At 38.6% G+C, this 27,582-nt stretch overlaps 1 protein-coding gene across 1 annotated transcript in view; it reads left to right on the forward strand.

Annotated features, from left to right (window-relative positions):
- The window catches only part of plrdgb (PITP-less RdgB-like protein), a 170,719-nt gene that overhangs the window by 59,261 nt on the left and 83,876 nt on the right, over window positions 1–27,582 (forward strand). Inside the window, exon 2 of the mRNA XM_056446846.1 lies at window positions 4,433–4,528. Within this exon, the coding sequence (XP_056302821.1) occupies window positions 4,433–4,528 (96 nt within the window). The remainder of the gene's footprint in view (window positions 1–4,432; window positions 4,529–27,582) is intronic.

Consider the following 27,582-nt stretch of genomic DNA (forward strand, 5'->3'; position numbering starts at 1 on the left):
TTAATCAGTGTTTTTTAAATTGAGAATCAAAATGATTAGAGATAATTATTGTTTCCTTTGAAACTGGTGTAATGAGTTTATGATTAAACCAAGAACAAATATCTTCTTGTTGGCTCTGAAAAATCAACATCAAGCTAAAAACTAAAACAGAATTCAATATTCAAACCCCATTTTTGCTGTTGGTTTAAGCATTGACTCACACAATTTTGCTGAATTTCTCAGACAGACTGCATTCATTTTGCATCTCAAGTAAATGAGCAAAAACAGTCCAACAAAACAGTGAAAATGGGAAAACATTTGGTACAGTAGGCTTACAGAAAAATCCCATGTTGTGTCAGATATTGCCCCTATACCCTCGTTCACTACTCCCTACATTAGTCCAATGATATATTCCACTTGAAGGAGTGAATGAAAATGAGGGATTGAGTTTGAGCACTCACATTTAGTGCATTATACAGTATTCAGACAGATTAGATTTTCAATTTCTTAGTAAGACACTGTGATTGTTGTTAATTAACACATAGTGAGCTGTCTAGTGATGAAAGAAAGTTTTTGATTTCTGTCATATTTACAAATGTTACTTTAATTAAATACTTCCAGAGATTTCAGACACACTTGAACATTGAGAAATGATGTTGGAGGGGATTATGGCAGGGGTTCTCAACCTTTTTCATTTCGGGGCCCATATATATATATATATATATATATATATATATATATATATATATATATATATATATATATATATATATATATATATATATACATACACACACAGATTCAAAGAGAACTGCAGGTCAACAGGGAGATTGCAAAAGACCAGCTTCTGTTCTGCTTTAAACTGGACTGACTGAATATCTACTATTAAATATCTACTATTCAAAAGTCAGTAAAACTCCCTAAATATGTTAAAATGCATTGGTTTGATGGCGGTTGAGTTTGCAGCTGGATATTATTGGGAGATCGCTGACAGGAACCGTGAACAGCTTCACGTCTGAAGCTCATTATGGATTCATTGAAACTCCATTGAGCCTCGCTAGGTCATCCTGTATGGGTGCGCATCCGTTATAAAACACTCATTAATACTCATTAATTTGGACAACTATGAAGAAATATTAAATAGTTGACACAAAAATACACAAAAGAGTGACTTTCACTTCACGCATAGTTTATGAATGAACAGACTTACGCGTACTAGTTGTAGACACAATCATGAGGCTGTTTTTGCGCCGAGTTTTAAGTAATCAATCAGAGAACAGGAGAAAGTGCATTATTTCGATCATTTTAATATAGCATATTAATAATGAAATCCAAAAATTATAGTATAATATTGAGAGCTAATTTTAAGCAATGTTGCGGCCCACCAGCAGGATCGCTGAAGCCCACCGGTTGAGAATCCCTGGATTAGAGGGAGGGATGGAAGGCCAGACCTTTGGAGCAGACGCAGGCGACGGGAAATTTTAGGACCTGCTGGAGGACGTGCTTGAGTCCTATCAGTGCCACCAAAATCCATCGTTTCTCATTCATTCATTTTTTATAAAGCAGGGGTCGCCACAGTGGAATGAAAGAGGCCAAGGAGGACATTACAGCTGACCACAATTTACAGATAGTCTCCACAATTGACACAAGAAGTGTGACCGTCTAGAGACAGTACCATATATTACCATACAGTACCACCTAATACACCTGAATCATTCAAGTATCATAGTCTATGGTCACCCACCAATTCAAACAATGAAAAGCAATTTACTGTTCTTATGAAAAATGATTTTTCACCCCAGGTAGCTGTAAAAAGTTTGGTTCATTTAAATCTATATGTAAAATATCTTTAACGTCACCTCATTCAAGTTCACAGTGATTGATTTCATTCAGTAACATAATCCTGAATGGAGCATTTATTTTGTTGAAGGTGGAGAAAAAAAGCTGAAAAGATTATGGCTGCTGGATCTGTGGTTGGCCAGTATTTTCTCTAATGCATACAAAAATGACATATAAGTAAGATTCAAGTGCAGCTTTATTTACACAAGGATTGTCAAAAAGGGCAAGGTCAAATGATTGAAAACAATGAAATCCAGTGCAAAGCAAAAAAAAAAAAAAGATAATCAAATAAAATGTAATTGTCAGGTCAGGCAGTAAAGATACATAAAGCAAGAAAACAGTTCAAGGTCGAAACAGGCAAGAGAATGTAAACAATGGAAAAGAAAACTTTGTGAGTTTGTTTACCGCAAAACAACACTGTAATGTGTTTTAGTGAAGCTTAAATAATCTGACTGATTAGAAACAGGTGTGTGAGTGATTGGTTCCTAGATTGTGGGAAATTGAATCTGGGAGGAACCTCAGGGAACGAATACTTTAAATGAGTAATTATGAAGGGATGGTTAAAAAAAGCTGTTTTGATGCAATCATAAAAAGTCAAAGGTGTTAACAGTGTCAAAGTTAATGACATTAAATGATGATCGACCGTCAGCCTTAAACACATGCGGGTGTCAAGCTGTCACCGCAATATATAAAATCACATTAACAAAATATAACACATTGATTCTCTCAAGATGAAAGTAATCAGTATGATAATTAGTGTGGAGCACTTGTACCCTTTTGTTTTAACAGTTTAAATACATTTTACTCACATATTAAAACCCCTGGTACACTAGTATATACAGTGGGGGAAATATGTATTCAACACGTCACCATTTTTCTCAGAAAACGTATGTCTAAAGGTGCGACTTGAAATTGTCACCAGATGTTGATAACAACCAAAGAAATACACATATGAAGAGAAAATAAATATAATTAGTTTACAAATTAAGTTATGTGTAATAAAAGGAAATGACACAGGAAAAAAGTATTGAACACATGAAGAAAGGGAGGTGTAGAAAGCCAGTGAAAGCCCAGACAGCAGCCGAAGCCTCTCAGTAGTTATTCAGTAACCCTATGTGCTTCTTCAGTGTAAATTAATATTAACTGCTTCAGTCCAACATCTACATTAGCAGGATGGTGAAAGGAAAACCAGTAGAGATGCCACAATTCTCAAAATAATATTGAACCCAGCAATATCACTGTCTGAAGGCAGGATAGCAGAGAAGGTAATAAAATCCTCCAAAAAACAACAATCTCTCGCTGAATCCTTCCAGCAAACATACCCAACTGGTTCCGAGACATGCATAAAAATAACAAAGGCAGAGGGGGTGTTCATTGCTAAAGAGTTCCAGTCATTTTCGGTGATTGGAGATGCGGGCTTTTGTCATCTTATAAAAGCACTCAATCCGAATTATACACTACTGTCTCACACTTTGTTCAGCACAGAGATAATTAAGATGGTTTATTTATGTTTACTGAGGTAAAAATATGTTTATATGAAATGGTCAATTTACGTTTATTAACTTCACATGTATGTTTATTTTCAAAATTGCAATTTAAATTGGGTGATGCAGTGGCGCAATAGGTAGTGCTGTTGCCTCACAGCAAGAAGGTTGCTGGTTCAAGCCTCGGCAGGGTCAGTTGGCATTTCTGTGTGGTGGTTGCATGTTCTCCCTGCGTTTGTGTGGGTTTCCTCTGGGTGCTCCGGTTTCCCCCACAGTCCAAAGACATGTGGTATAGGTGAATTGGGAAGGTTAAATTGCCTGCAGTGTGTGAATGAGTGTGTATGGATGATTCCCAGAGATGGGAAAGGGCATCCGCTGCGTAAAACATGTGCTGGATTAATGAAGAGACTAAGCCTAAAAGAAAATGAATGAAAGAATTTAAATAGGAATAAATAAAGGAATTTATCTGTTCCCCAGTTTGTACATAGGCTACCAGCAGCTGAGATTTCAGTGTTAATTTTTTTATACAATACACTAGGAACTAGTGTACTTTTTTGGCTTTTAAGTAAAACAAAGGTGTATTGCAATAAATTGTTTTAATTTTTTTCTTCTTAACCTCTTACTGTACCTATTACCTAAGCATAGAATAAAAAAAAAAAAAAAAAAAATGTGTCAAGCCATCAGAACTGAACTGAACCGAAAACCGTGTTAAAAAACCGAGGTATGTATTGTACTGTAGGCTAACTGTATTGTTGCATCCCTAGAAACCAGAGTGGACATTTCAGCAAGACAATGGTCCAAAACACAGCCAAGGAAACTCTAAAAGGCTTTCAGAGAAAGAAAATCAAGCTGTAGAATGGCTCAGCCAATCACCTGACTTGAATACAATAGAAAATACAAAATAAAGATCAGATTTGATAGACAAGACCCACAGAACCATCAAGATCTGTACACTCTGTTGAAGAAAGCTCACCTGAGAAATACATGTGACTTCTTTCTCCATATGAGAGGCGTCTACATTTCCCCCACTGTATATGCATTCACTAGTTAGTTTAAAGGACTAAATCAGCTCCGAAATTTCATAAGACAATTTGCCCCTTTTATACCCTCTGTTCTGTTTTGTTTTCTAGTACCCTCGCGAAAACACAGCGCCTCCCACTGGAGACTCCAGAACATCGCCCAAGAATCTGTCGAAAGCTCTGACGAGGAGTTTTTTGATGCCCGAGGTAAGAGCTATTCTCATTCCTGTTCATTATTTATTAGTGGAAAGCACTGGTTGTTCTAGGAATTAAGTTTTAACGACTCATACATTGCCGGTGAACATGATCCAAAAACACCTGTCACTGAATTACAGGGATTTTCATTCAGATCCTTAAGCTCATTGTTTCACAAATCACAAACCCCAAATAGCATTTGCAGCATTCTGCAGTTTTTTTTGAGTGTGCATTGTACACAAAATACCCCCGAAAAGCAGCTAAAATCCCTTATGGAATTAGGACAGTGCAGACTTCAAACAAAACTACACAGAGAAGATTATTTCTGAAGGGTGTGTGGCTTACACACAGCAAACTGAGGGGGATATTCAAGACAAACCACTTATGACTTCAAATAAAAATGGCATTCAGACATCATAAGTCAAACCTAAATGGATTGAGAACACGTCATTGCGTCTGAGAGCCACTCAAACAGCACTTTTAATTCATTGGATTCCATGTCCTTTGTGGTAAGATGTACATTACATCACTGCATGGATATACCTGATGTTACAGCAGCCGTATTTTATTTGCAAAGAGATCCGGAACGTCTGATTCATTGCCATCCTTCCTCAGTTTGACAGCCAGTCACAACATGGAAAAGGTTGAAATGATACATCACAAACAACACGCATGCACACTGGCATTACCAACCTCAAGGACAAACAAACACATTTGAATCACTCCTGCTGATGCAAAAATGTGAGCATGCACTGTAATTCAGGATCACATTTCCATTTGTAAGAATAAGAGTCATTCCCTCAGGTTTTGCACAGAGTGAACCTGAATGGCGAGGTAATTTCGGACAACTTGCATATGTTGATGTGATTTTTTTGTGTGTGTGTGTCTGTTGGGTAGCAACCAGCAGGTTTATAATTGGTTCAATTCAGTTATTCATGAGATACAAATTGCCCTGTGGTGTTTTACAAGCATCCAGCGCTCTCAAGTAGCATTTGTGGGAATTTTTATGGACAAACGGTTCTTTTGTTAATCCCAGTTGTAATTTGTGTGTGGAGGTGCATTGAAGGCGCTACAGCATTTTGTTTGCATCAGAGACTTATCTCGTATGCATTAAACCAGATTGCTGTCGGCATTGGAGTACCTGCAAGTGATTATAGCTGTAATCTCTACAGAATCAGTTTGTGAGTTCAGAAGCATAAGCTCATGTAAAATGTACATGGCTATGAATCATTTAGACTTTTGCATACTGTTGCATTTGAATTTAAATCCTTTGTTCTCAAAAATGAAAAATATGTCATTATTTACTCTCAAGAACACAAATGAAGATGTTTTTTTTAAATAAAATTTAAGAGATTACAGTCCTTTCATTGAAAGTCTATTGAGTCAAATCTCTGATGCAAAAAATTAAAAAACGATTACAAAAAAAAAATGCATATGAATCAAGCAGTTTAACACTGGAACTACCAAAATTTTACAACTACTACTGTAGAATGACCTGAGAAGTTGATCTGACTGAAATTGTATAACGTTGAATTACATTCAAAGCTTCTATTGAGATTTTAGAATTACGCTTTATATGTTTGTCTTCATATTTTATATTTTACAAAGTCATAACCTGGGGAGACTCATTCCGAGACCTCTAGAGATTGTACAGCAGCATTGATGTGATCCAAGACCTGTGAAGAGATGATGCCAACCACAGAGCACTTCTAGAGATATCCATAATCCTGGACCAGGCCATATCCTCAGCAGATGCTGTGGCGGTGAAGAGCATGAGACTGAAAGACTTCAGTGACAGACGAGTTTTCGCATTGATCCGTAGGGCGGCCTCAACACCCCCCGGTGACCTACTCACACCTGCAGCTTCTCCACGATGGATGTCCAGCATTCTCCAGCTTCCGGTACCTAGACTGCAGCTCTGCACAAAAAGTTTGGCCAGAGGAGAGACGGTCATGCCCAACTGAGCCTGGTTTCTCCTGATTTTTTCCCCCTTCACTTTCGTCAATTGGTGAAGTTTGTTTACCTGACTCTTTTACGGGCTTGCTTGGTACTTGTGGAGCTGCGCATCGATGGATTTGCTCTTCAGTGTTTGGACTTTCAGCAGTGAAAATTAAACTACTCAGAACTGAACTAAACTGAACTTTTTCATTCATTGAAATTAAATAAAGAAATCACAATAAATTGAAAACTAAAAGCAAACTTAAAAAAGTAACTGAAAATAAAATAATAATTAGATTTTTTTAAGTGAAGTTTGAGGAGCACGTGGCTGGCCTCTCATCTTTAATATTGCAATAGTCCAATCAGATTGATTCAAGCTTACAATAAATAGGCCAATTTCACCCTACCTTATCTTTGTTTTGGAAGAATCCACCCTTTCACCCCATCTCCTCCTTTTTCTAATTTTTTTTTTTACAAGGGGGAGCTCTCGAGACCTACCTAATCTCAGACTCCCTTATGGCCCGTTTCCACTGAGTGGTGCGGTACGGTTTGGTTCGCTTGTATGGCCGTTTCCACTGTCGAAGGCAGCTGAATGCTAATGGTTTACAGAGATATGTCACTTGCAGAAGAAGGTGAATGAAAACAAAGGAAGCGCCATTTTTAAAAACACAGCGTAGACATTACACCGTAATAATATATACATATAATAACCATATATTGTATGTATATATAATATGTACATATAATAAAGCCAAGAAGAACAAGATCTGCTGTGTCCTGTTGTTGTTTTATTCGCCCGTCTAAAAGTGTGAGCGGTTTCACTTTCTCCAGAGAGCTCGTCTCGCGTCTATATTTGAAATAACGAACTTCTTGAGCTCATATTAATAACGTGCTCGTGACCATTGAATCGCTCTGATGTCCGTTCCTGAAATGCGAGAGTAAAGCAAAAAAACAAAGGAGAAGTCGGAAAAAACAGCAGCAAATGATGCTTCTGCAACCTAAAACTGCCAGGTTTAACTATTATCATCACCTTTTGGACTATTAAGAACTTGGAATGATGGAATTACTCTCTAACAAAAGGTTACATGTGCTGGTGAAGATTAAGACACAGATGAGAGGTTTGACTGTGGGCTATATTTCATGTTGTTTTTGAACCCAAATAAGGACTAAATGTATGCTGTGTGGAGTTTTTCTTTAATTGGTAACTGTCACGGATTGGCCAGGCTCTTCCACCAGCATCACGCAAAGATCACCATCACCTGAGTATTAACCACACACAGCTGCACCCAATCACTCATAGTCACTATATAAGCACACACCTCACTTCACTCAGTGTCCGGTCTCGTTCCTACGAAGCGGACTCTGAGTGAACACCTCCTGGTAATCACTAACACTCGATCTCAGTATATTGTACTTATCTGCTCTCTGTCTCTCCTAGTTTGTCCAGTGTTCCCGGTGTCCTGTCTGCCTTGTGTTTGTCATCAGTCTGTCTTCCCCGCAAGCCCTCTGGTGTGTGCATTCGGTCTCCCTCAGTATCAGTCATCCAGCCTGCCACCAAGGATCATCCGCACCACCGGACTCCACTCACTTCTCCTCCGTTCTCCTTATGTGCTCATGTGTTGCAAATAAACATTGTTAATTCACTCACCTTCCTTGTCCGTCTGCTTCCCATAACAGAAGACCGGACCTCTACAATCAACAGCATGAGCACTCACGATCCCATTCAGGAGTTGGTGGACTCGCTAAAGACAGTTTTATTGCCATCTACTCCACTTCCCGAAGCACCACCAGCACCGAGCACTTCTTCACCGTCCAACCACTCATCCAGTCCCATGGCTCGACCAGCGCCCTACTCTGGCGGGGCGGAGGAGTGCAATGGATTCCTTCTACAATGTTCTTTGATATTCACCATGCAACCTGAATTATATCCCACAGATCGGTCTAAAATCGCGTTCATCATCTCCCTTCTCTCTGGGTCGGCTCTTCGGTGGGCAGAAACCATCTGGCAACAGTCTGGGCCGGTAACCAGCTCCATTCAAGCTTTCATCAAGTACTTTAAAGAGGTTTTTGGTCGCGCAGATGCGGAAGTAGCAGCTGGAGAACAGTTATACCATCTCAAACAGGGAGCCATGTCCACTCAGGATTATGCGCTCCGGTTCCGTACTCTGGCTGCTGCTAGCGGATGGAATGAGCGATCTCTCCTCACCACCTACCGGCTCGGACTGGAGCCCAGCCTCCGACTACAGCTAGCAGCCCTCGACGATACCTTGGGGTTGGAGAAATTCATCCAACAATCTCTCCGCTGTTCAGATCGTCTGAGGGCCTACCAGCACGATCTTCCACCTGTACCCCAAGCACTCCTCCGTTCGCCAGAGCCAGCAGTCCCTCCAGAACCGGAACCAATGATCGTGGAATCTGGTAGACTCACCATCACTGAGCGACAGAGGAGGCTGACCCGGGGTCTATGTATGTACTGTGGTGCCGAAGGACATGTCAGGCTGGACTGTCCCATTCGTCCAGCACGTCCCTTGGTGAGTGTATTCAGTTCTCCCATTGAAAAAATGCATCCTCTCACCACCAATGTCCAGTTAACTACCCCTTCTGTATCTGTTTCAGTCACGGCCCTCATCGACTCCGGGTCAGCTGGAAATTTCATCTCGTACGCCCTCTGTCGCCAGCTCCAACTTAACACCGAGGCCTCGACGCACGTCTACCAGATCCAACCCATAACCAACGCAATCCATTCCCAGGCACGTATCCATCGCAAATGCGAATCTATCAATCTCCAAGTGGGATTGCTCCACAAGGAGGAGATCCAATTTCTGGTTCTGGAGGGTGCATCTATGGACATCATTCTAGGGCGCCCGTGGCTGGTGAAGCACGATCCCATCCTCTCTTGGGGCACAGGAGAGATAAGAAAATGGGGTGAAGACTGCAAAACCAGATGTTTTCCCGACCTACCTGTTCAACTTCAGAAACCCCTTACTATCTATGTCACGTCTGTCGAAAGTCCAATCGATAAACGATCCATTCAAATCCCAAAGATCTACTCCGCATATGAAGACGTTTTTTGCCCCAAGAGAGCTTCCCAGCTACCTCCACATCGGCCATGGGACTGCGCCATATACCTGCTGCCAGACGCTCCAATGCCCAAAGGTAGGATCTACCCGTTGTCCCTTCCGGAAACTAAGGCCATGGAGGAGTATATTCAGGAAGCACTGAGTCAGGGGTATATCCGCCAGTCCACGTCACCCGCTGCCTCAAGCTTTTTCTTTGTGGCCAGGAAGGATGGAGGGCTGCGTCCTTGCATCGACTATCGAGTTCTGAATCAAGGAACAATAAAGTTTCGGTATCCCCTTCCTCTCGTCCCTGCGGCCCTGGAACAACTCCGATCCGCCAAGGTATTCACGAAGTTGGACCTCCGCAGCGCATACAATCTGGTTAGAATACGTGAGGGGGACGAGTGGAAGACGGCGTTTGTGACCCCTACAGGGCACTACGAATACCTGGTCATGCCCTATGGTCTGGTCAACGCCCCCTCCGTATTCCAGCACTTCATTCACGAAGTCCTCCGGGAGTTCCTCCATATCTCCGTCATAGTCTACATTGATGACATCCTGATTTACTCCCGGAGTGAGGCCGAACACCGCCACCACGTTGCGGAGGTCCTACAAACCCTCAGAGACCATCAATTGTACCTCAAGGCTGAAAATGCTCCTTCCACCTACCGTCTGTTCAGTTCTTGGGGTACATCATTGATCATGAAGGGGTTCGCATGGACGAGGGGAAGGTCACTGCCGTTGTCTCCTGGCCAAAACCAACAACTATTAAAGAACTCCAACGATTTCTAGGGTTTGCCAATTTCTATAGACGTTTCATCCACAACTACAGTCTCATTACCGCTCCTCTTACCAACCTACTCAAAAACCAACCCAAGAAACTCTCCTGGCCTCCCGAAGCCGACGCAGCCTTCCAAGCCCTCAAACAATCCTTCACTCAAGCTCCACTCCTGACTCACCCAGATCCTGAAATCCCGTTCGTGGTCGAGGTAGATGCCTCGACAACTGGAGTGGGAGCCATCCTATCACAACATCATGGTACACCAGCATTACTCCATCCATGCGCCTATTTCTCCAGGAAGCTCAGCCCGGCGGAGAGAAACTATGACATCGGAAATCAGGAGCTATTGGCTATAAAGCTTGCCCTGGAAGAATGGCGACACTGGCTGGAGGGAGCCAAACATCCTTTCCAGGTGATTACAGACCATAAAAATCTTCAGTACCTCAAAGAAGCCAAAAGACTCTGTCCTCGTCAGGCCCGATGGTCCCTGTTCTTCTCCCGATTCCAATTCTCAATATCTTACCGACCTGGGTCAAAGAACATCCGAGCGGACGCACTTTCCCGTATATATGATCAGCCGGAAATTATGGAGACCCCAGCCAGAATCCTCCCAGAACAGATCACGGTCTGTCCAATCACCTGGTCCGCTCCTACAGTCATCGCCACTCCCGAATCCAGGACTCCGCCGGGCTGTCCCCCCAATCGTCGCTTCATTCCTGAAAACCAACGGGTAGATCTGATTCATTCCACCCATACATCTTTGGGCACAGGGCATCCCGGGACCAACAACACCCTCTCGCTGCTATCCCAACGCTTTTGGTGGCCGCACATGGCGAGGGATGTGAGGAGATACGTTCAAGGCTGTAGAGAGTGCGCTATGTCAAAGAGTCCTCGCCACCTACCTGCAGGTAAACTCCATCCCTTGCCCATCCCAAACCGCCCCTGGTCACACCTAGGAGTTGACTTCATGACAGATCTCCCATCATCTGAAGGTAATACCTGCATTTTAGTCATTGTCGATCGATTTTCCAAATTCTGCCGTCTGATTCCCTTGAAGGGTCTGCCCACAGCCCTAGAAACCGCTGAAACCCTATTCAACCATGTCTTCCGATGCTTTGGGTTACCTGAAGACATAGTCTCGGACCGAGGACCCCAGTTCATCTCCAGACTATGGAAAGCCTTCTTCAGACTCCTAGGTGTGACCGTCAGCCTCTCGTCTGGCTATCATCCACAGACCAACGGCCAGACAGAGAGGAAGATCCAAGAAGTGGGGCGGTTCCTCAGAACATTCTGTCACGGTCATCAAAACTCCTGGAGCCAGTTTCTGGGCTGGGCGGAATACGCCCAGAATTCCCTGCGGCAACCTACCACCGGACTTGCGCCATTCCAGTGTATTCTGGGCTTCCAACCTCCACTATTTCCCTGGGATGGCGAACCTTCTGATGTCCCCGCAGTGGATTACTGGTTCCGGGAGAGCGAGAGGGTCTGGGACGATGCTCATCACCATCTCCAGAGGGCAGTTCGCAGAGCCAAGGAGGTCTCCGACAAGAGGAGGATTCCAGGTCCTAGCTATGCGCCGGGGCAGAAAGTTTGGCTCTCCACCAGAGACATCCGCTTGCGACTGCCCTCCCGAAAACTTAGTCCCAGATTTGTTGGTCCCTTCACCATCCTGGAGCAGGTCAACCCCGTCACGTTTAAGTTACAGTTACCACCACAATATAGGATCCAACCCACATTCCACGTTTCACTCCTCAAACCCTTTCACGACCCTCTGATTCCCTCCACAGAGCCTGGCCATGAAGAGGAACCTCCTCCCCCACTGATGTCGGAAGTCGGATCCATCTACAAGATCAAGGACCTTCTACGGTCCCGACGTCGTGGTGGTCAGCTGGAATATCTTGTCGACTGGGAGGGATACGGTCCGGAGGAGAGATCTTGGGTCCCCAGATCAGATATATTAGATCCTGCACTTATGGAAGAGTTCCACTCCAATCACCCCGAGTTTCCAGCACCTCGTGGACGTGGTAGACCACCATGGCGTCGGAGGTATAGGCCCTCAGGAGCGGGCCCTGGGGAGGGGGGTAATGTCACGGATTGGCCAGGCTCTTCCACCAGCATCACGCAAAGATAACCATCACCTGAGTATTAACCACACACAGCTGCACCCAATCACTCATAGTCACTATATAAGCACACACCTCACTTCACTCAGTGTCCGGTCTCGTTCCTACGAAGCGGACTCTGAGTGAACACCTCCTGGTAATCACTAACACTCGATCTCAGTATATTGTACTTATCTGCTCTCTGTCTCTCCTAGTTTGTCCAGTGTTCCCGGTGTCCTGTCTGCCTTGTGTTTGTCATCAGTCTGTCTTCCCCGCAAGCCCTCTGGTGTGTGCATTCGGTCTCCCTCAGTATCAGTCATCCAGCCTGCCACCAAGGATCATCCGCACCACCGGACTCCACTCACTTCTCCTCCGTTCTCCTTATGTGCTCATGTGTTGCAAATAAACATTGTTAATTCACTCACCTTCCTTGTCCGTCTGCTTCCCATAACAGTAACATATCAGAGACTGTAAATGGCTGTATGTGTTCATATATGTTGCATTTATTTATTTTATAGAATCGCAAACGTTACAGTTGGCTATTGTGCTTAAGAGAAATAATGGTAAATGCTGCTTTTCAGACACACACACCAGTGAAGCGCATAATTGTGTACAAAAACATAATCATTCATTAATTTAAAGACATAATTTTCTATATAGATACAAAGCATGTGTTCTTTTTTATTCTTTTGGCCAAAATTTTACACTAGCCTAATTTATCTACATATGCAATACGATCATTATTATGGAGCAGATTATCTGAATTCTTCATAATTGTAACTTTGTTGCATTTGTTTGGTTATGTATTCAGTGTTTGTTCAAACTATTTTATTAATCACTAATTTATTTAAACAAGAGTTCATGTAATCTGTGTAAACATTAATAGGGCAGCCATAGCCAAATGGTTAGAGAGCTGGACTTGAGATCCAAAGGTTGCAGCCATTCGAGTCCCAGAACCAGGCTCAATTCCACGGCTGAGGCACCGAACCCCCAACTGCTCCCCGGCCAGCCCACTGCTCTGGGTGTGTGTTCATGGGTGTAAATCACTTTGGATAAAAGCATCTGATAAACATAAAATGCAGAATTGTACTAAAACAAACAAAACTATTAATGAAAAAGACTAAAATCTACAGCACATTTGAACATAGTATTGAAATAAAAACAAATTCAAAAATATAATAATCTTGCTCGGGGCTCTTCTGTGTCGCTTGGTTTTGTAAAGTTTATAACCATCTAAGTTTTCCTTTAACAGCTTGTAAATGGCCTTTCAAAATCTTTTAGTTTGATTAAACATATCATGTGTGTTGTGTCTTCAAGTGTCTTCAAGTCTAATGGCTTTGGAATGACAAGAGGATAAGTAAATGATGCGAGAATGTTCATTTTGAACAGAACTAACCCATTCATTTCAGTCTTAGTAAGTTTTTGAATGTAAATAACACATGGCAAGGTCACGTAAGCGGCTTTATTATTTCATGCACAGCATATTGTCTTGAGAGCAATATAATGTAATACATTTTTACATCTGTACAGAGTAGAAGGTTACTCCGCTTTTTGATTTCACAACCTACAACACTGCACCGCTAATGTAGAAGTTGGCCCAAATATTTAATGAACCCATCAGTAAAAGACTGAGAAGCAGGGCCACCCATTAGTCTGCATCAAGCTGTTATCTAGATAGGCTCCTCCGGGCACAGAGCCCTTGAAGTTGAGCTCATTTATTACCGCAACACCTGTCAGACTGTGCTGTATACTGCCAGCAGGTATTAACTTAAATAAGGATGATATCGCATGCTAATTAGCCTCCGCTCCCCGGTCAGCAATCAAGCCGCACCTCTGTTTGATCGGGATTTTTGGCCCAATTGGCTGATATCAAATTAATTGTAGTGTTTGATAGGAATGTTGATGGTGATTAGTAAAGTAATATTCTGTCATCATTTAGTCTCCTTTATGTCATCCCAGACCTGCATGATTTAATTTCTTCTGTGGAAAAAAATAAAAGATGATGGTTGGTCGCTCTTTTGCACTTACTGTACACTGCCTGACACAAGTCCTGTCATCGATCCCAGTTGTAAGAGCAACAAATAATAATAACTTAAAATTACTTTATTACTTCTAGTTGATAATTTGGAAAAATGGCAGATAAATCATCCGTTGAACTACATCCCAATCATCACAAATACTGCAGAAGACCTATTGGAACCTGCATTGGCCCAAGATTCTCATGGAAATCAGTCAAGTTTGGTAAAGGAAAAATGATGGTTTAGTGTTACATTCAGTATGGGGGTGTGCGAGAGATCTGCAGAGTGGATGGCAATATCAACAGCCCGAGGTATCAAGACAATGAGCTGCCCATTACATTACAAACCACAGGAGAGGGCAAATTCTTCAGCAGTATATCGCTCCTTCTCATACTTCAGCCTCCACATCAAAGTTGCTGAAAGCAAAGAAAGTCAAGGTGCTCCAGGATTGGTCAGCCCACTCACCAGACATGAACATTATTGAGCATGTCTAGGGTAAGATGAAGGAGGAGGCATTAAAGATGAATCAAACGAATCTTGATGAACTGTGGGAGTCCTGTAAGAACGCTTTCTTTGTCATTCCAGATGACTTTATTAATAAGTGATTTGAGTCATTGCAGAGATAGATGGATGCAGTCGTCCAAGCTCATGGGAGTCACACACAATATTAATTCCACTGCACCACGACTTTATATTCTATACTGTACATTATTTCTGTTAAGTGACAAGACCTTTGTCCAAGCAAAGTCAGACCTTACTGTCCTAATTAAATAATTAAAAACCAAGGCATGCTCATATTTCATTTTGGTAAAATAAGCGTAATCTAGAGGTCTCTGCCTTTTATATAAGCCACCTTGTATAGCAAATGATCAACTAGAAGTCAAGTTATTATCTGTTGTTCCTAAAATAGGCGACAAGACTTTTGTTAGGTAGTGTACAATGAATTGCAGCTAAAGCTGTCGACTTTACAGCCGATGGAAAAGATTCATTAATGTAGTCCATTTGAATGGGCTAATTTAACTATTCAAGATCTTGCAAAGAACTGTAACTATTTTACGTTTTGTGATATGTCATACTAATTCATATGAGTTCAGTTTTATGAAAATATATGATTTTTAATAGATGACATGGGACCAAACCCCACCCCTAAACTCCACCGTCATTGTAAATAATACTAAATTGTGCGTATGAGATTTTACAAATTCATATGAATTAGCCACTAAATCAAAACGTACAAATTGCCATGAGATTTGTATTGACTTTACTGAAGCTGTTCGATAGCTTTGTGTAAGAAACACAGCAAAATGGAAGTTACTCATAGTCAAATGATTCTTATGAGACGCAAATTCACAACGAATCATCTAATTCTCTTTTGGAAACTAGATTAAAATAAATAGAATATATTTAGAATATTGCAGTAATTCAATTTAGTGTGTCAGTTGAATCTCACTGATTCAGTTGTTCTGTGCTATTGGTTAACCAAATGATTCTTCTGAGTCAGATCTTTAAATTGAATCGATTGATCTGAATTCACAAAACCAGATTCAAATTTTTAAAAACAAGGTTTGATACAGTGATTCAGATCATTCTCGCAAACACTATGATTCAGTTTGTGTCAGATTAGGTTTACCCTGCTTTTAAATGGGAATGTTTAATATTTTAAACTGGAAATGACACAGGCTTCTCCCAAAATATAGTAAGGCAATATAAGTGGCATTGTGGAATTTCTCAGTTTTCATTTATTATTTACTTTAGTTCAGAATTTGCCAGTATTTTTTGTACATAATCATCAAATCAAACTGTTCCAAATCATTCCAAGTTTTTTTTTTTTTTTTTTGTGAAGCAGAGCATCTGATTTATTTTTAAGATCTAATTGAAAAGAGTTGTTTGATTTACCAATGAACTCTTCTTGTCAAGACAAGCTTGTATTTGGAGTTATTAAGTTCAGTGATTTCTTTGAAAGCCCCTACTCCATGATTCATTTGCAGTGGTCTTTTTTTCACAATTTAAGCAGGTTTCTTGTAAGAAATACATAATTAATGAGTCAGGGCTTCAGGTTGTGTCCTTTGCTTTAGTGGATGACAAAAACATGCCAGCGGTTGTCCTGGTAGAATTATATTTTCACACATTATTATGCCGCTTCAGCGTGTGTCTGTCCAGAGTTTCAGTTTCTTGCCAGAGCTTGTCTCATTTCCTTTCCTTGTTTCCTATTTGTCTGTCTCGCCCCGTCATTTGCCATTCTGTTGTCTTGACTGTCAGTTTTCTCAAAATATTGATTCTCTGAGCAAGTTGTTGGCAAAATATTTCTAGATTTGTCAAGTCTAAACCTGTTGAAAAGACGACATCATAACATAGATTCAGAGCTTCTCTATTCCATGCTGCTGCAAATACTCTGTCCTGCATTCATTTTCTCCTTGTATCTAGTCTCCTACACGTCATCACTCCCATTATGTATCCATCTGTATCTCTCTGTATCTATTTCTTTCCGCATTCCTCACCTGTCCTGTAATAAGATGCAAACACGTGCACTGTAAAACAAAAAACAAGTCAGAGATTTCTGACCTCACCTCATACATCTCAGAGTAAATTCAGGGCGTCAATTATTTTTGAGTTTAAAAATTAGCCAGTTTGTACCTGTTTGTTTAATGAAAGTTGAATCTCTCCTTCAGCTTGTCATATAAGCTGCAGATTGTCAATTAGCCACACAGGAATCTTTATGTTCTTATTTTTAAGGCTTGGTTCACCCAAAAATGAAAATTCTGTCCACATTTACTCGGTTTTTTCCAACCTCGAAGCACAAGTAAATGTATTTTTTAAATACATTCTGCTGAATTTACATTCGTTCACCTAAAACTCTGTTTTAAATAATTGTTTGTCAGGTTTCTAGCAGGGAGATTAAAGTGTGTCGTCATCAAAGCCTTTCGCAGATGATTTTGAGCAACTGCAGCAGCTGACCTGGGCTGACCTGCTCTCGTTTTTGCTCCTGCGGTACTTTGACGGCACTTGTGATCATAAGGCAACTTCTATTCAAAGTAATACAAATTGTTTAACCAGAACGCAATGCTTTTCTCAGGCTGCAGTAAATTTTTGAGGTGCTCCATAAAGTCGAATAATCATATAAGTGTCCAAAATCAAACAAATAGTGCTCAGGGATAACTTAAATAATGTGTCATTGCTCTTTGGGTAAGAGATTCATCAGAATAAACAGCAAAAATCAGTCCAAGGCACTCGAAAAATGTAGAAAAAATATTAAAAAGCCTTCATTGATATGGCTATTCCTTAAAACTGTGCCTACACGTTTCGGCAAACAACTGTCTTCATCAGGGTAACCTAATCATATAAGTGCTTTGGCAAATTAACCAAGCACCTGGTTGAACAGAAAGGAGTCAGTGAAAGGTCTATAAAATGTGTAGCAGGTTCATCCTGTTGCCTTCATTTAAATCACATGTAAAATATGGTATGTCAGTTTTTTGATTTAGAGGCTAATTTGTATAAATTCGTACAATTCTGTTGGTACAATTTAGTACAATTTGTTCATCCCCCAGTGACGGTCGGGTTTAGGGGTGGAGTTTGTTGCCATGCCTACACTGAAAAAAATTATTCAAAGATGATTCCTTGGATTTACTAAATTTTTTTTTACGTTAAGTGGTTGTAAACAATTTATTTGGGTTGAATTTAAACAAACAAATTAAGTTGAACATTGCTCAATTTAATTTGTTTGTTTAAATTCAACACAAATAAATTGTTTGCAACAGTTTTGCATGCAACACTTTTTTCAGTGTACATTTAAATACCATACATTTTTTTATACGACAGAACTTGTATGCATTAGCCACTATACTGACAAAACTGCTGAAATATGGATCTTTGCCAGATTATGCCTCAACTAATTTGACAGTATTTGAGTTATTAAGTGGATTATTGTGTGCTATCGTTATATTATAGGGGAGAAAGGCCTTGGATTTGGCAACCAGGTAGCAATTTCAAAGGATTCAATGGATGCTTAATCTCTTTTTAAGCAAGTTTAAATAATAATACACAATTTTCGCTATAACTCCAGGCTAACACTATTCATTTCCAGTCAAGGGAGGAATGCTTGTTTTCTCCCGTGCCATGCCACACCCCCAGCTATAACCTGACACCAAATAAGTTTACAGGTGCTGGTACAGGTGCGTGTTCATATGAAGCAGACCTGCTACCTTGATTGAGGGGTTGAGGTCATGTAAACTATGTGGGACACATTTTATAATGGTGTCAGAAAATCTGTAAAGTGCTTAGAGAAAGTTTGTGAGCGCATGTCTAAAAATTGAGTGTCTTGTCATTGTCTGGTCTCTGACTTGGATTACTCAATGCTAATGCTGGTTACTTACCTGACCCCTTGCTCCTTGAGCTCCCCTGAGCATTTCTGTTTGTGTGCTGCTTGTCTGTTCATCTTCAGTCAGCTTCCAACCATCTTCCATTCCCATAAATGGACCTTATTCATCTATGAATAAGAGACATTATTCATCAGTATCTTTTTTATTATTAAAATATATTATTATTATTATTATTATTATTATTATTATTATTCAGTTACAAGATGGTGCCAAACAGTAAAGAGCAGTAAAGTGACAAAGAAGCATATATAAATGTATAAATAATATAAGAATATATATGAAGAGTTCAGATACAAAACCCTCTAAATTCATCAGACCTTTTTTTTTTGTAAATGAGGATTTTCTATCAGGCTCCTCTGATTAAGTTCAGAAGTTTCATTTTATATGTAATGATAAGGTTATTAGCTGGTAAATAAAATACCTTTTTTTCAAAAATGTCACTTTAGACAATTCTTTGGTTTTTAAGAAGGTACAATTTCTTTTGCGTCAAAACCAGTTAAATCCACTTGTGCTTTTTATGCAAAAAACCTCTAAATCCACCTATTGGAACAAGACAGTGTATTTAGTTGAAAATCACAAAAGATGCAATTAGAAATTATTTTACCAAATCTAAAAACACCTAAAATTTAAAATATATAAATCTGTCAAGTAAGTGGCGGTTCATTCCACTGTGGTAACCCCTGATAAACCAGGGAAAAAGCCAAAGGAAAATGAATGAATGAAATCTGTCAAGCAAGCGCATTAATCAATAACATTAAAATTGACATTAATTAAATCTTAACAATCTGTTGTCATTTCTGGTATTTGGGATTTAGATTTAATGTAAGCAGAACAATGCAAACATTGCAAGCATTGTAAACTAAGCCTCTTGGATTCAAATAATGTAGCGTAAAAACATTGTGAAGCATCAATATCTGTGCATTGTCCATTAATATAATAATCGTATCAGTTGTATAGGTATTATGAAGTAAAACAAATAATGTACAGTTTTATACATTATATTTATCTTTTTAAAAAATAGCTTACTTTAGCAAATAAAACACAAGGTCTACTGAGCAAAAAGGGGATGTCTTTCAGACACTTTTAGAAGCTGTCATTCAATCATTCTTACCATACTCACAGTCTTTGTCTCTTTTTCGTCTCTTGTTTATCCTCATAGCATCCATATGGGATAAAAGAACGGCATCTTAACTCTTACATGAATTGGAGTTGCTGTTTAATATATTGTATAATGTATTTAATATTGTATAATGTATATAATGTATTTTTTTTTTCTTAAAATGCACATATTTTTGAGGTAAGGGACGTTTTCATTTGCCATTCACTGACAGTCGGACAGGCTCATCCAGTTCATCAAACTCCATCATTTGAAATCGAAAGTGGAATAAAACAGTCTACTCAAAAAAAAAAAAAAACGGGCATAGCGGCTTTTGCTGTCAAAGGCAAGGGGTTATTTCTGATTGCGCTGATGTTGCGATTTAGATGATTTTAAGCGAATATATTTGTTGAACATGTACTACGCCTAAAGCATTTGCTCAGTGCCATTAGCTCATTTTTGGGGTTTAGCGGCTTTTGCATCTGAACTCTTCATATGTTCATTAATTTCACTAATTAGCTTAATTGGTTGTTATCAGGGAAAAACTTACCTAGGAATGTTGTGATTGACCAGTTAGAATCGAATATATTCCAGAAAGCCATGTGATAAACTATATTTGTTAATCTGTTATTTGTTTTTTTAAATTATGTTTTTTTTTCTTCTTCAGTAAATCATGCTGGGAACTCAAAAACCCTCAACAAATCAGCAATATTGTTCAATAAGAAATAGAGTTAAAGGCTTATTTTGTAGAAATTGCTTTTGTAGTCTAAATATATGGGTGATTTAGTATATGTTGTTGTGCCTAATTGCTTGTTTTTGAATAGAACCAAAGTCAAAATGCTAGCAGGCACAATTTTATACCAATTTTACACTCTCAAGCATGTGAGCATCGTGTCTAACAAAAGTAGGCTGGTGTTTTTCAAAATGGCCCAAACACACAATCAGCCCCCTGGACATGATCGCCCACCATCTGCAAACAGTCAGGATAGTCGCCTCTGGAGGGAACAGTCTCTTATACTGATGCTTTTTAGTGCAGTACAGCTCAGTCTCTGTTCATCAGTAGTACATCAGAAACTGAATGGAAACAACACAGTACAATCAACATACAGCGCTGGTTCTAGTTCTTGAATTTGATTGACTGAGCAGTTGTTGACTGAATCCAGCAGTAGTGAAAGTACTTCACTGCTGTTACTTCATATTCACTGCTGTATATTAATTCAACATAAAACTTAAAATCAGTTGTATGTGGTGAATACTAGAAATTTCTACAAATTCTCTCTCTCTCAAAAAAAAAAAAAATAGGATTATTAGTCCTGGAACTTGACTGCTCTGTAGAGTACTGCAGCTGAAGACTGGTCTTTCACAGTGCAGTGATGTACAATAAGTATACATTGTGGCATACAAATCACAGGCAGCATATTTTAAAGTGTTACAAGACATACACATTCAAAAAGCTGATGTTAGCTGGTGCCTTTATTTGTGGCTTTGTGTTCTTTTCTCAGCCTCAGTGATATTTACTGTAACACTGCAATTTTACATAGCTGATTTAGTTCTTTTTTTGCTCTTTCAGTCTCATTCCTTGTGCTATACTGTATATACTTCTACATTCCATCTCCATGATCACAAAACACATGACACACAATGAAAACACAGCTTTGATCATGGCATCCTTCATCCTCCAGTTGTTGATTTTATTGAATGCAGTGCTGCGTTCAGAAAATTGGACCAAGAGAAAATTTGTTCTCAGGGAACCAAACTGGTGATAGTACTTATGATTGAATAACTAAAACAAACGAACAGACAGACAAACAGACAGGCAGACAGACAGACAGACAGAAGGACAGAGACAGATGAAAAGAACAAGCAAACAAACAACCAAAACAAACAAATTTTGGGTCAAATATTACTGTTGGGTTAATGTAATGTTTGAATAAATTTTTAACCCAACTGTTCAGTTTGCCCATATTTTACAAAATGTTAAAACCACCAAGTATTTTTGTTTGCCCTGTATTTACTACTGGTCTCTATAAAATATTAGATTTTTTCTCTGAATTAATGAGTGAAGGAAGATTTGTGCTAAATACTAATTTCTGACACTCTTAAACTTTTACTCAACAAAATAATTGAAACACTGCTAACTTTTTGCTGTTTTGCATCTATTTCGTCTTTTTTAAAATACTTTTTAAGTGTTTCTTTTATCACACATGAATTCGTGCCTGTAGGTTTTAATTAAAATACGTATTTTAAAGTCTGCTGTTTCAAATTTAATTTCTGCACTGAGCCGTAAGCCTCCACTTCAGCAGCATTTACACACAGCTATATTCATATTTTTTTTCAGAACATTTGTTTTACAGGGACGTGTTCATACATAATATACCTGATATACAAAATTTTGTTTTACAAAGAAGTTGTAAATATTTTTTTTCTGCCTTATGGAGCAATGAAAAGAGATATGCAAAATCCTCCTCTGTAAAAAAACAACCCTCTACTCTAATGAGTCACAAAAAAGAAAAGAAAAAGAAAACAATTATCTAAAACCTGACTTCATTCATTCATTCATTCATTCATTCATTTTCTTTCAGCTTAGTCTCTATTTCAGAGGTCACCGCAGAGATAATAATTTTTAATAAGTTTAATTAATAATAATTTTAACAATATTTTTGGTAATATTTTAATCCTTAATTTTTTTTTTCAAATGTAAAGATATTTGTGTATTACTGTACATCCTGTGTGTATAAAGCAATGTGAAGGCATATAAGGTGCACAACTAACATGCTAGACCTGCTTCCAGCTGGTCAATGGCGCAGTCTATTTCAGTTCCTCAAAATAGCAACCCACCAACAATGCACCTTAACACACCTGCTTTCTAGACCAGAACACCCATGAGTCTACAAAGTGGTGCAAATGGATTTGCTATTTAAACAACGTGATACAAAACAGGAAAATTAGGGTTGCGTTGGTCTGAAAATAGCAACAAATCGCACCAAACAGGTCTTGCACCTTATTGCGCCGTGTGAATGAAAGGGCCCATATTGACAGCATTACAGTTTGACAAATATTGCAGCTGTTGGGCAACATAATGTACTTTTGAGGCGAGAATGTAGTTGTTTAGATTGCAACTATGGAGTTCATTTAGAAGGACAGTGCCTACTTTAAATATTTATAATTCGGAGATACAGCGCCATTCACAAGATGGCGACAGAGACAGCAAAATAAGTGCTTAGAGAAGGAAAAAATCAGCGTAATTTTAGGCCCAATCCCAATTCTATTTTTGTACCCCTTCCCCTTTTCCCTTCCTGGTGTATTCTGTGAAATGTTCTTATCCCTTGGTTTCAAGTGTGACCCTGAAAAATCTCAGTTCAAAGGGGTATCTACCCCTTCCCCTTAGCCCTACACCTTCAAGCTAAATAGAATTGGGACACCCCTACCCCTTCACGGGAACATGCAAAATGAGGGGTAGAGGTAAAGGGAAGAGCTAAGGGATAGAATTGAGATTGGGCTATAATCTACAGCTAATCAAATCATTATAAAACTAGTGAGTGACTTTTTAAGATGATCTCTCTCTCTTTTCTATGTTGTAGTGCTATATTTATACTATAATAATCTGGCAGTGTTTGGTTTGCTTCGGCTTTTTTGGGGTTAATTATTGTGATATTCCGATTGCAAAAGGGAAATGTCTCTATACGGATGGAATTTCATGACGTTCAGCCTTATAATCCTAAAATGTCAGCGAAATCACCTGTTTTGTCATCACTTCAGGTATTAGAGAATCATTCAGATATAGCTCTAAAGTGACGTTGGTGAAGTAGCAATGGTTTCTGCTGTTCTGACGTCAGCTGCAGATGTGAATGAATGGCAGAAGAAAGCAAATCCTCATACAAATGGATTTTTGAGACTCTCCTTGTTGGATTTTCTTTTTTATACACATGATTATGCAGTCAAATTGTTGTATAAACGCAATATCACACTCGTAGCAGTGCGATATGGCTGTTAACGCACGGCAGTGCCGATATACAGCCATATTGCACTGCTACGAGTGTGATATTACTCACTTAAATAATGGATTGAAAGTATTTTTCTTATTAAAATGAAATACTGGTTTCTTTTAATTCTATACATCCAACATTCCTTCTTTCCATCATATTCAGTGTCTTTAAAGCCAAATCTAATATTCAGTGGGACATGAGTAATCCTCTAATTGGCTGATATGGAGTTGGCTAAAGCCGCAGCCACAGATGGTAAGAGAACAACCCCATGGCCTTTAGCGGCAGACTAATGACTGACTAAAATGAGCAAAATAAAGTTTGTCGACTTATTTTTTTTCCTATTATTGGAGAAGGAGACAGAGTTCATCCTCGAAAACTGTCTAATTTACAACCCGAGGAAAACACGGAGAGAGTGATCCATCTTCATTAGTTTCTTATCATCTTATTCCACAGGCTCTCCTTCTCCCCTGCCTGCGCCCTGCTATCTCACTGCTCTATTTTTGGCTCCATCTGAGGATTTTTTTTCTTGCCCTTTTGTGTCTGTGTGTTGTGCCATACGTCTTTTTAAATGATTCCCTGAGAGCATTTTTTCTCATACTTTAGTGTTCAGGGCACTTCATGAAGACATGGCCTAGAAATCGTCCTTGTTTAATAAAAAAAAGCCATTTTCAAAGTGGATGTATTTGAACAAAATTGTGGTCATTTTTTTTGTACCTGTACACTTAGAAAAATGGCTACAGAAGGCAAAGTCCCAAAGTGAAGTCTGTTTTGTGAATATAAATGTACAATCTAAAAAAATGCCTGGTTATTTAAATTCAAATTGGGCAAAATATGGACATATCTAAATGCTGGGTGAAATTTGGTCCTTTAAATATTATTAAAATAACCCATTGGTTGGTTTTGTCAAGGGCTGCACAATATATTGTTTCATCATCAATATCACAATGTGTGCATCCGCAATAGTCACATCGCAGTATCTGCAATGTTGCATTTGGATTGTAGTTGATTAGCACCATAGTTCAGAATACAAGAGAGTCACTGCAAAGTTGAACCTAAACAGTTTATCATTTCATGTCTATTTAAAGCATTTAAAATGAGTTTAAAGCATTTGGGCACCAAAAAAGTACAACATTTGTAGCTTTAACAATTTTTCATCCATGATTTACTGCCCTACAAAAAATCACCGCAGTCGGCCCAGATTCAAGATTTCTTTTTCTAAAATAATGCTATTAAAGCATCTGGTAAAACTGTATTCAAATCGTTTTCAGTGAATACATTTATTTATTTTTATATCTTTTTTTATCCACAAAGTGTGCAGCTGAAGTTAAAGTAATTGGCTGAAAAATACCCCAACGTATAACGCAACTATAGGTTGTTATAGCACCTTCCCAACTATGGGTTATTTTAACCCAATGCATTGGGTTATATAATTTAATCCAATGCATTGGGTTGTTTTGATTAAATGGATTCTGGTATTACTATTGCTACTATTACTAGTACTATTATTCATTTTACAATTTTGGCTGTGTAAACAAATAACATACAGTTTACAAAAATATAAAGAATGCTTTATTTTTATTACATTTGAAGTTACAGACATTTTGTTAAAATAAAACTATAATCACAAACAGTGCTAGCATTTCTTTTTGAGTGTTTGAGGGTAAGTGTACAACCATTGACTGTTAACATTGTATTTTATCATAACACTTTCAGTTTCAGACAATTGTAAAAATTGTAAGTTTAAACCTCAGAGCTTTTATTTTACAGCAATACTTGAAATATTCGTTTAAAATGTTTCTAATTTGGTAACAGCAGATTTCTAAATCATTCTTGTTACAAACCTGGGAAGATATTTGGCATATTAAGCATTTTCACATTATAAGCAGTATAAGAAAATGCTTTTATCGTGCACTGTAAAAAATATGACCAGATATATTCATGATCCCTTAATTTCTCACTCTTTTATTTAGAATTTGCCCTTTTACGATTATAATAATGGCTGAAATAATCTTTGATTTAACATTTTTATATTGTGGTTTTTCTAAGATTTTATCAACTTTCATTTTTACAATGTATTAATGGTCAAAGGTTACACAGTTTTCACCTATTCTTGTTTTAAATTTAATACCATAAAAATTTTAATATACTTCCACAAAAATGTTTTCGACTGATCAGACTTAATAAATATTAATATTATTATGTATTTGAGCAGAACTGAGAGAATGAATGTCATATAATCTTTGCTAAATGCTGTTAAATGGATTCAAATAAAAAAATATGCAATAGCATGTATCTTAAACAAAGCTATGTAACATCTTGTGATCCTTATTACATTGTCATTACAGTAGTAATATAATGTTATTGCAGTGTTACTAACTTTTCATTTAGTTTGTGAAATTAACACTAGAACTATACTGAGGCCATAATTTTGACTACAGTAGTATCCTGAATTTCATTCTAACATTGTTATTTTATTAAAATGACAAAACACAATGGAGTTCTGAGTATTTGAATGGCCATAGAGGTCAAACTGACTGCATGCTTTTTAGCCTCTATTACGTTTTCCAGTGTCCTTTGAAAATGCGTGCCTCTGTTTTCTAGCTTTCTTATAGCAAAAACATAACTTTTCTTCTTTTGTCTTTCAAAACAACATTTTCAGCAACACATTGCTCTCCCGCTTGCAGGATAAAGTGAGTTACCCACCATTGTGTGTGGTCTAGTGATTATATTATAGGCTATTTTACAAAAAAAGATTGTATGTTTAGGGTAGTTACTAGTCTATAAATATTACATAAATTTAAAGCTTAAATCTAAAATCTCAATTAAAAATATGACGTGACAAAAATTCAATTCAGCAATGACTGCTGTGGCAGTTCTATTAGTTATAGAATTCTGGAAGTTCCAGTGTTAAAACTTTGGCTTTGTAGCACATTTTAGGCTTCATTTACATGACAACAATGTAGCCAAAAAGGGAAACGTTTTCCCTTGCATTTTTAAAAAGAACATTTTCAACACAAACTGCACTTAAACATCCATAAAAAAACTGTCAAAAACACTGTATTATATATACCAGGGCAGTATTTGTCATGGTCACCTTGTTAGTAAACCGTACGGAATTGAGGGTTTGTCGTTCGTGGTTTGGCACTAGTGTATATGTAGAATTTACCATGTGTGTAAGATGTGTCTCCACTTTTGGTTGTAAAAAACCAACACTTTACTAATAAGTGTTGCCACATACTCTGCCATTTCGTGTTTGTTCACACTAGTTTTTAATCTACTCCTACCTAAACAATCATGTGCATGTCATCAGAGCAATTTTCTAGAAAGGAATCATGTGTAAATGGGCCCTTTTTAAAAATACCAGTAAATTCCTTCTGGCAATTAATAAATCTTTATAAATGTCGATAAAATGCTTATGATTAACCCCTGCGAGTTTACCTGCACACTCTGAGTTCAGTTGCATGATGCGCGTCCATGTGAAGGATCTCCCCTGTGAGTCAGATTTGAATAGCCTACAACAATGGTAGACTTTCATTTTAAAAACGACATGTGAAAGTGTTTCTTCATATCATCAGCATTTGTAAAGTAGTCAAATGTGTAAACAAAGCTGTTTTTTTATTGCAGTTAGCGCTACTGCCTTCGGATGGTAGTGATTTTTTCTTTTTTTTTTCTTCTGTTGGCTAGTTATTTGGTTTGTCTCTTGGACAAAA

This window comes from Danio aesculapii, chromosome 21, assembly GCF_903798145.1.
Source record: "Danio aesculapii chromosome 21, fDanAes4.1, whole genome shotgun sequence".
Taxonomy (NCBI): domain Eukaryota; kingdom Metazoa; phylum Chordata; class Actinopteri; order Cypriniformes; family Danionidae; genus Danio; species Danio aesculapii.